Raw genomic sequence first — 10,277 nt, 5'->3', positions numbered from 1 at the left:
TCCCAAAAAATTATACGTGTTTTGGAAATGTTGAGTGGAATTAGTCTAGAATCGGTTAATTTTATAGAAGAAAACCTTTCAAACAGCCTTAGTCCGTAAAGTTCCCACCTATCGGGCTGCGATTGGCTCATGTATTTAATCATTCCTACAACGTAATTTTCGGTTAGCGTGGAACGTATCTAAGCATTATAGGGGGGTCTACTGTACACGTTTTGCTGATTGGTTTGTGTTTGCAAATAATCATATTATGATCAATCAATGAAATGCTGCAATAATTTAAACCAGCTTAAATTTTGAGCTTTTTTTTTAGTCTTTGAGCAGACAGCATTATGTTGAATCAGTGTTAAGTGGGGTCTTACTGTATTTTCTTTTTGATATGTGCCACAGTTGAATTTAAATCTAATTAATTAATTAATAAAAACCACGTTAAGTGACATTCACATAATATAAATGGCATTTAAGAATTCAGTTAGAATTGGTTATATTTCATGCAGGCAGTCATAGTTGAGTCTCTATTTATAGAACTTTGTAAAGTGTTGGTTTTGGTTGGCAGTGACAGAACATATTGCTTTTAATATATATACAGTGAAAACTGCTTAGGCGGCCACCTGCATTTGACAGGCACCTGTCAAAACGGGCAAAAATTTCTGGCGCCGAACAGTTTATTCATAGTGTCTTCATATAAGTTACCTGTATTAAATGACCACCTGTATAACACAACCGCGGGCATCGATTTTTGGTCCGAAACAACATACAACAACTGTAATAAGCAACCACTTCCGCAAATATATCTGGTCTAAACTATTGTTCAACAATGTTTTCTCCCTCCTAATATAATGAATTAGTCTAAACTCTTGTTCGAACCCATCTCGGGCACTTCTCCCATCCTCGAAATTATGTGTTAATGAATTAGTCTAGCAACAAAGGAAATTCATTTCAGTTTGTTGGAAATTGTCCGAAAAACAAAAGAAATGCAAAGTGCTGTTGTTAGAAGATCGTATTAAAATTATCACAACAGCAATTAGCAGCAAAGTTTAATTGTGGGAAAACAAAATTTCTTTTACCACAGACCTACAGTATTTTCTTTGGGAGTATAAAATATTGTACACGATATAATTAATCGGCTGATCTCATCATTTGATAAAATTTATTTTTATTTATTTATTTTGAAGCTCATATACAGTACACGTGCGATAAATAGTTTCTGTATCAACCTACCTTATTTCCACGATATTTTTGGAAAAATAATATCCAAGTAATTTTCACAGGAAAAATATTCAAAAAACAATAAACGCATTAATGCAAAAATCAGTTTTACAGGCAACCTTCCTTTTTCAATTCCGCAATGACAATCGCGGAATGTAATGAAATTGTATAATGAGAAAAAATAATAAAATCGTTTTATTATTAATTAATAATTTTTCTTATTGTACTTAATGAAATATTAAATATTTTAACTTTGAAAATACTGTATTTTAATAAGATTAAACTAACAAATACCAAAACCAAAGTGATGTAGAGATACAACATGCTTGTATATCGATGAGGTAATACACGTAACTGAGGAGCAAACAAAAACAACCAAGTTGAATTAATTAAGTCGGAAAAAAGAAAGTGTGCATTATAATCGAGAAAATGCAACTATTGTATTAATCTTTAAAATATTGGCATTAAATTTGTCCTATAAAATCACAACGACTCCTGTAAATCGAGTTATCCGATAAGAATAAAATACAATACCAATATAGCCCTATTGTTGAAAAAATTCAACTATTTTTGCTCACCTTGAGTTTTGCTTAGTAGAAATGGCTAAAAAGCGCGCAAAATACGTACGGAAATACGGTATTACAGCACCACCTGTCTAAAAGACCACTTTTTGAAGGAACTGTGGGTGGTCACCATAGACAGGTTTTACTGTATAGAACAGATATAGCTGATGTGAACAACTGTTTACATCAGCTTATAAAAGTGTCTTGACTTCCGTTATTAATGGAAATATCTTCTCTCAAAAATGATTTCCTTCATCACAAGGTACTGATGGAATCTGGTGGTTTTACATTCAAACCATGCATCAAATCAGGATCAAGCAGATTTAAGTGCATGTACTGAAATTAGGAGCAATTGGATAACTTGTGATATGATTAATTAATTTAGATTTCAGAGTATTCTATAATATCAATCCAGAGCACAACTGAAGTTTGCAATTTCTGCTTATCATGTAGATGCATTTTTTTCCAGAATATTCTAAATTAATTATTTTGATACAAGATCACAGCTTAAAATTTTTCATCAAATTTCCTATCGTGATGTTGAGTGTTAAACATTATCTAAATGCAATCAATAGGATTAATGTTGCTAGGTATATTTCCTAGCATTATACTTTTATATATAAACTGTATTGCTTTGCAGATACATATTTAAGTTATAGATGCCAAAGAATACTTGTTCAAATATAGATATTGAATTTGAAATTTCAATTATAATTAGCAACAAAATGTTAAGTAATAAATTTAAAAAATTATATTTACCATCTGGTAGATCTTGTTTATTAGCAAATACCAATATTATAGCATCTCTCATCTCTCTATCATTAATTATCCTATGCAATTCTTGTCTGGCTTCATCAATCCTGTCTCTGTCTGCACAGTCAACGACAAATATTAATCCTTGAGTTCCTGTGTAATAATGCCTCCATAATGGTCTGATTTTATCTTGGCCACCTACATCCTAAGAAGCCATTTAAAATTACATTAAAGAATGCTCATTATTAGTTTATGTATGTATATATATTTTTTATATTACTTTATCCTTTATAGAATCAACTTCTTATTAAAGACCACACATAAAACAAAACTTTTCTTTGCCTTCTCCCAACTTATATTCAATATGAGATAAATATTTAATAATTTAAAATCTCAATTTAACTAGTCAAATAAACTTCAAACTTATTACAAAATATTTTGTTGACTAAACGAAAACCTGTACATAAAATAATGGACTCTGACATACATCATCATCAATATAATATAGGAAGTTCTCATGACATGCATGCATCTACAGTAAATGTGTTAATGAGCAACTTAAATAATTACTCTTCTCTACAAAGCAAAAGCAAATACATTATTTGATTAGCTGAATGTGAGGACTATATTTAAAAGTTTTAGAAATAATTGTATTTTAAAAAACATGTACAGTACAATTAAAGTTCATTTAAATTTCTAATCATAGAACTAAACCATGATTTAATACTAGTATTAATATAATAAATAAATAAATATAAAACTACTAGAGGGATTCACCCTCACCTGTTTTACTCACGCATCCCACGGGCTTTAACCTTTTGTTCAAAAATTTGTAATTCACATTTTTTGAAATTCAAAAACAGTAATTCATATATTCTTGGTAATTCATTTCTATTTTTCTTCCCTGGCCACTGTAGATATCCCAACCTCCCTGCTTGCTTCACTTGCCTCAAAGGCTTCAATCCCTCACTCCCAATATAGACCATTCATAACAAAAATTGTAACAATTCATCAATTTCTGGTGCCACTTTTTTTTGACAGTTAAAATTGTCAGAAATGTTTTCCTAACAAGCAAGCATTATATTATCCTATTTTCATATTTTCTGCCATATAAAACACACCTACAATTTAACAAAGATTATTTAGAGGAAAAAAATAACATTTTGATGAACTGTTACATGCGTCATTTTAATGCAGAATCCAACAAAAATACACCTTCGCTCAAAGATGAATTTGTATATTTTCATTGTAAAGAGTTTCAGTAAACTTGAATAAGATAACTAATAATGTCCAGAATAGAAATAAAACTTAACTGTTCTAGAAACTGGAGGGAATGTCAGAAATAAATTTCACATCTTAAAATGTCATCCAGCAACAAGTTTAATAAACAAAAACATTTTTGATGTAACGTTCAACTAATTATGACCTATAAACTTACATAGAAAACATTTTTGTTCATTAAAATTGCTGCTGGAGCATATTTTAAAATGTGAAATTTATCTTATAAGATTTTATATCCTAATAAAAAAAGTTATCATGTTCATATTGTCATGCTTATCATAACAGATTTTAAGGCAAGTTAAAGTTATTAAATGAGGATATATTCATAACTATAAAAATAAAGTAATTGACAAATTAGTTTAATCACTTATACTGGGAATAAACAAAATGAATGCATCAAGTGATTTATTTGCTTCAAGCTAGTTCTAGATATATAAGCATTTTCTTCTTCTTTTCTTTGTGTGTATTTCATTCTGATCAGTCTAAGAGGCAAGTGAGTTTTTGTCTAATGTTTATAAATGCAACACCATAGACCTACAACAATTTAATAATTGTCTTATTAGATGCAAGATGAATTTCTTTGAGAAACTTTTCTCAAGATATTGTGTCTTGTTTGGTATTAAATATAGTAATTATTTAAAAATTATGAGCCTACTGACTTCAATAAGATTTAATTTTAATAAAAAAACAAAGTAATCTTTAAAAACATTAAAATTATAACTTTCTTTTTAAAGAAAGCTGTAATTTGAATTTTTATTTAAACAACAAATGTTTTAAGACATGCTCCCCATTTTTAGAAAATATAATTAACAAATCATGTGTTGACAGAACTAAATATGTCACGTAATACACATAAAAACAGAGTTAAATAAATTAAATTCTTGTAAAAATTCTGAATTTTTAAAAAAACATTGGGCTTTGCAAAATTTCTGTTTAAATGTGAATAAACTAAATGTAATTTCCAGTTTAAAAAAAGTACATTACATATTCTTCGAAAGCAACCAATTTAAATTTATAGATTATTTTTGTTCAAAACAGTTTTTATACTTTTTTGTATCATCAAAATCTTTTCTTTTAGTTTATGAAAATAATTTTTTATTTGCAAATAAAAAGAAGTTGTAATGCATTTGGATGATTTTCTCAGCACCAAAACAAGGTTAAAGAAACCAGGAAGGAAGTACTATCATTTTCAATTATGGTTTGATAAAAAATTTAAATAATAATAATAAGGTATCTGTGGAGGATGGAAAGAGTGTTTATTGTAGCTGTCGTTCTCTCTTGTACAGATGTGATACCACAGACACTACACAATAGCCTGAGAACATTACAATTGCATAGAAATACATACATCACACTACAGAAGGCCACTATATTGAATACATGCCATATTGTTAGGAAATTCCTAAATACAGACACTGACACACTTATTTAATTTTAGTTTTGTTTTAGTTGCTATGCCTTAACTCTGGTCCGACATAGTACACAGCCACCAGTGTGAACCAAGTATAACCCACTAAACCCAACATAATAATAATAATAATAAAAGCATGAAAGGAGTAATTTTGAAGAAATTCCTCTATTTTTCAACAAAGAATATTTATTTTTAAAAATGGATTATTATAGAAGGAAACATTCTATAATAATCCATTTTTCTAGATCGAAGTTAAAATTTTGTATGGTGCCATCTGCTATAAATTTTATAAATTTTATTTTTAAAAAAATTTTATTATTATTAATTCTTATAAAAGGCAAAGCCTTATTTTTGCGAGTAGGGGAAATTTTTAAAAAATTGTAAATACCATAACAAGTAAAATTTTCATAAAATCTTATCCCACTCAAGATATAACCCTGACACCTACCTCTTGACTTATAATCTCCAAAATGTAATATTACTAATGCTCCTTATGTAGAAATATTCCTGCCAAATTTCAAAATATTTGGTCCATGAGATCTTGAGATATGAAGCAAAACACATAAAATGTTGTCCGCCCTTTTTACCTGTTTTTCGAAACAGGACCTTAAAATATTGAGAAAGACCAAAAGATCCGAGGGTCAAAGTTTGTCCAATTACAATACTTCCCCCCCTCTGTTACTTAACGTCCAGGAGAATAAAAATCATGCATTAAAAATTGTATAATTTATTTAATTTAGCTGCCAGTAGAAAAGTAGATCCTACCATTCATTAAAATAATTATCATTAATTTTCCATTTTTTTTTATAAATATTCTTCCATAAAATAATATTTTTATAAAACATGTTACGTAAGATGAAACTGACCTAGGGATAACAGAAATGTTTTTCAGCAAAGCAACCAATGCACTTTTAGGATGATACTTATTAATTATTTACTAACACACAAACTAAATATTTGAAAACATGTTATCCAATATAAAATATTTAAAAAGACTTACCCAAACATTAAACTTTACATTTTTATAAGTTACAGTTTCTACATTAAATCCTACTGTTGGAATGGTTGTTACTGATTGACCTAATTTTAATTTATAAAGAATTGCTTAAATGATTTAAGGAAATTTAATGTTTTTATAAGTGAAACTTTAATGTAACACTGCAATAAAAAATTTCTGTTTATATCTATAAATTGTTTAATTATAAACTAATTAAATTTAGACATATCTAAAGAATTGAGCTTCCAAAAATCTGATTTTAAAATATTTCAAATCTAGGAATGCGTGTTAAGTATAACTTGCCAAATTCTTTAATGTAACATAAATTGTTAATAATTATAAGCTGGATAAATGCCAATAAAGTTCACTCCTCTCTTCTTTTAATAATTTCTATATATATTAAATATTCAAATACTAAAAGTTTCTAGAATGTAAAATTGCCATTACATTAATGTTTATTTTATAACACGTTCAGAATTGAGACTAAAAAGTAACAGTTTATTAAATTTAAATGTAATCAGCACAATTCTAATTTTAAAAACAGATTTTGGGAAACAATCACAATTGTATTAGTAATGTTTATTAAGATAATAAATGATAAAAGGGCGAGAGCTCTGCCAAAATATAAGTTACATAAATTTCTAAATGATTTAATAATTGCTTTTTTGTACTTAAACAGTTTCTACTTTCCTTTTTTTTTAAATTAAACAGCAAATGAATTCTAAGAGCACTTAGAGGGTCCATCCGTATCTATCATGGCTTCGGACAGGCTCACAATAAAATGGAACACCCACAAAAAATTCCTAGGCAGTTGCTCATCTAGATTCAATTCCCATTCCCCACAGCAGTAGGCTAACACATTAACTGCCTTAGCCATTCAGCCATCTATTACGTTACATTAAAAGTATTAAGAAATAATATTGTATACTGGTAGCACAGCTAATAATAGTTTATTGTAATGCATTCTGTTTCCATGGTATTAGCAATCAACAAAATAATTATAAAATGAATAAATCATTTTAATTAAGAAATTGTCATCAATATAATTTAAATTTAACTATTTTTATCCACATATATATATTTATTTTCTATACATATTATCTTCCATGATTCTTTTAATATTCAATACAGAAACTGTACATTTTTAATAATTAATGTGTATTTATTAATATTAATTGTATTTATTATTTTCACTCTCACCTTAAACATACACATTTTAAAATGTAAACTTTTATAAACATATAGTCATCAATATATGTATTTAACATTCTTCCTTAGTTACAGAGTTTCATATTGAAATATAATGGCCGATTTAAATTAAGTGTGAATTCAATATTTTATTTTATTACATTAAATCAGTTGAATAAATTATGTTTCTCATTTATTTAGATAAAGTATAAAAGCTGAATTTTTTATAATACTTTACTTTGTTGCTTAAAAATTATAAAGTATGGTGTATAGAAGAATATTCGATTGAAGAAGACTAATAATAATTTTAATTTGTTCATTACATAATTTATAATATAACTTCAACAACTTATACAATTCCTTTAAAGGAATTTTTACCATATATACTGTATAATGTTTAGTCTAATGCAATTTATAAAACATTTTTTAATGCAGAAAATGATGTTCTCAATATCTTTCAATAAAAATTAGTTATTAAAATGTTAGTTAATAATTCCACATATTAGAAAAGTAAATTTTTATAAACTTAAAAAGGATACTAGTCTTTCCAGCTGCATCAAGTCCTAACATTAAAATTCTCATCTCCTTATTTCCAAATATCTTGGATAACAACTTCCCCATCTCATCAGACAGCTATGATAATTTCTGAAAGAATTTAAAAATTTAAGTATTACTAATATTATAAATATAATAAATTATGATAATTATTTCATATTTGAATTTTTTTCAACTTTATCCATTTAAATCTAAAATTTGTTCTTATTGTATTTAAATATATTTTTAAAATTATTTGTAAATATTCTTGTTCAAAGTCTGTTTCCACAATCCAGTTTGTGATCTTATGACATTTATTATAAAGGAACAAAATTGTTTGTAAATTAGTCTATTATTTTTGGTTTATTTTGTCTTAAAACACTGCTTTGGTTTACATTAGTATTGTATTTGTTGACTCAACTTGTCTATTTTGTTTTTAATGTTCTATTTTCTATATCCTTTTACGTATCAATTGTCACACTGTTACATATTTTAGTACTAGTCTCATTTATAAATACTGAAACTTCATTAACTATGCATATATAAATTACATTGGCCTCACTGACCAATTCAAGGGCATAGAATGCTTGAATAGAAGCAAAATCCTTCCAGAAAAAAAGAATATATTTGAAAGGGAATGTCAATTATATAATTTTAAATTAAAGTGAGTTATGTTCTACAAGGCATTAACGTTTAAGCCTCAACACCTCACGAATCATCATAGCACCAAACAATAGATGTTAAGTGCCAGCTTCCTATTTTTTAAAGATATTTATTGATATTAATTTACTTCACATTATTTTAAATTACACTGCTTTCTTTTGTCTTACTGTTGATTAATTTTTATTCAAAAATTTTACATATAGATTAAGTAACTAAACAATATATCATGATAATATTGTTTACAAAGTATTATAAATTTTAAAAAGTNAGTGGAATTAGTCTAGAATCGGTTAATTTTATAGAAGAAAACCTTTCAAACAGCCTTAGTCCGTAAAGTTCCCACCTATCGGGCTGCGATTGGCTCATGTATTTAATCATTCCTACAACGTAATTTTCGGTTAGCGTGGAACGTATCTAAGCATTATAGGGGGGTCTACTGTACACGTTTTGCTGATTGGTTTGTGTTTGCAAATAATCATATTATGATCAATCAATGAAATGCTGCAATAATTTAAACCAGCTTAAATTTTGAGCTTTTTTTTTAGTCTTTGAGCAGACAGCATTATGTTGAATCAGTGTTAAGTGGGGTCTTACTGTATTTTCTTTTTGATATGTGCCACAGTTGAATTTAAATCTAATTAATTAATTAATAAAAACCACGTTAAGTGACATTCACATAATATAAATGGCATTTAAGAATTCAGTTAGAATTGGTTATATTTCATGCAGGCAGTCATAGTTGAGTCTCTATTTATAGAACTTTGTAAAGTGTTGGTTTTGGTTGGCAGTGACAGAACATATTGCTTTTAATATATATACAGTGAAAACTGCTTAGGCGGCCACCTGCATTTGACAGGCACCTGTCAAAACGGGCAAAAATTTCTGGCGCCGAACAGTTTATTCATAGTGTCTTCATATAAGTTACCTGTATTAAATGACCACCTGTATAACACAACCGCGGGCATCGATTTTTGGTCCGAAACAACATACAACAACTGTAATAAGCAACCACTTCCGCAAATATATCTGGTCTAAACTATTGTTCAACAATGTTTTCTCCCTCCTAATATAATGAATTAGTCTAAACTCTTGTTCGAACCCATCTCGGGCACTTCTCCCATCCTCGAAATTATGTGTTAATGAATTAGTCTAGCAACAAAGGAAATTCATTTCAGTTTGTTGGAAATTGTCCGAAAAACAAAAGAAATGCAAAGTGCTGTTGTTAGAAGATCGTATTAAAATTATCACAACAGCAATTAGCAGCAAAGTTTAATTGTGGGAAAACAAAATTTCTTTTACCACAGACCTACAGTATTTTCTTTGGGAGTATAAAATATTGTACACGATATAATTAATCGGCTGATCTCATCATTTGATAAAATTTATTTTTATTTATTTATTTTGAAGCTCATATACAGTACACGTGCGATAAATAGTTTCTGTATCAACCTACCTTATTTCCACGATATTTTTGGAAAAATAATATCCAAGTAATTTTCACAGGCAAAATATTCAAAAAACAATAAACGCATTAATGCAAAAATCAGTTTTACTTCCTTTTTCGATTCCGCGATTGTAATGAAATCGTATAATGAGAAAAAATAATAAAATCGTTTTATTATTAATTAATAATTTTTCTTATTGTACTTAATTAATTAAGAAAATATTAAATATTAAAAAA

The 10,277-nt window shown here is 27.7% G+C and overlaps 1 protein-coding gene across 2 annotated transcripts in view; it reads right to left on the bottom strand.

The window, feature by feature from the left end:
- LOC111633856 (ADP-ribosylation factor 6) overlaps positions 1–10,277 on the bottom strand; it is a 35,966-nt gene that overhangs the window by 3,194 nt on the left and 22,495 nt on the right. For both annotated transcript variants that reach the window (XM_023378492.1, XM_023378493.1), the window contains 3 exons: positions 7,939–8,044; positions 6,215–6,318; positions 2,529–2,727 (listed from right to left, as the gene is read on the bottom strand). In XM_023378492.1, the coding sequence (XP_023234260.1) occupies positions 2,529–2,727; positions 6,215–6,318; positions 7,939–8,020 (385 nt within the window). In that variant the 5' untranslated portion in view covers positions 8,021–8,044. The remainder of the gene's footprint in view (positions 1–2,528; positions 2,728–6,214; positions 6,319–7,938; positions 8,045–10,277) is intronic.

This window comes from Centruroides sculpturatus, unplaced genomic scaffold (assembly GCF_000671375.1).
Source record: "Centruroides sculpturatus isolate CEXI.00-Female unplaced genomic scaffold, Cexi_2.0 scaffold690, whole genome shotgun sequence".
In the NCBI taxonomy this organism is placed as follows: domain Eukaryota; kingdom Metazoa; phylum Arthropoda; class Arachnida; order Scorpiones; family Buthidae; genus Centruroides; species Centruroides sculpturatus.
This window is presented reverse-complemented; position numbering and strand designations above follow the sequence as displayed.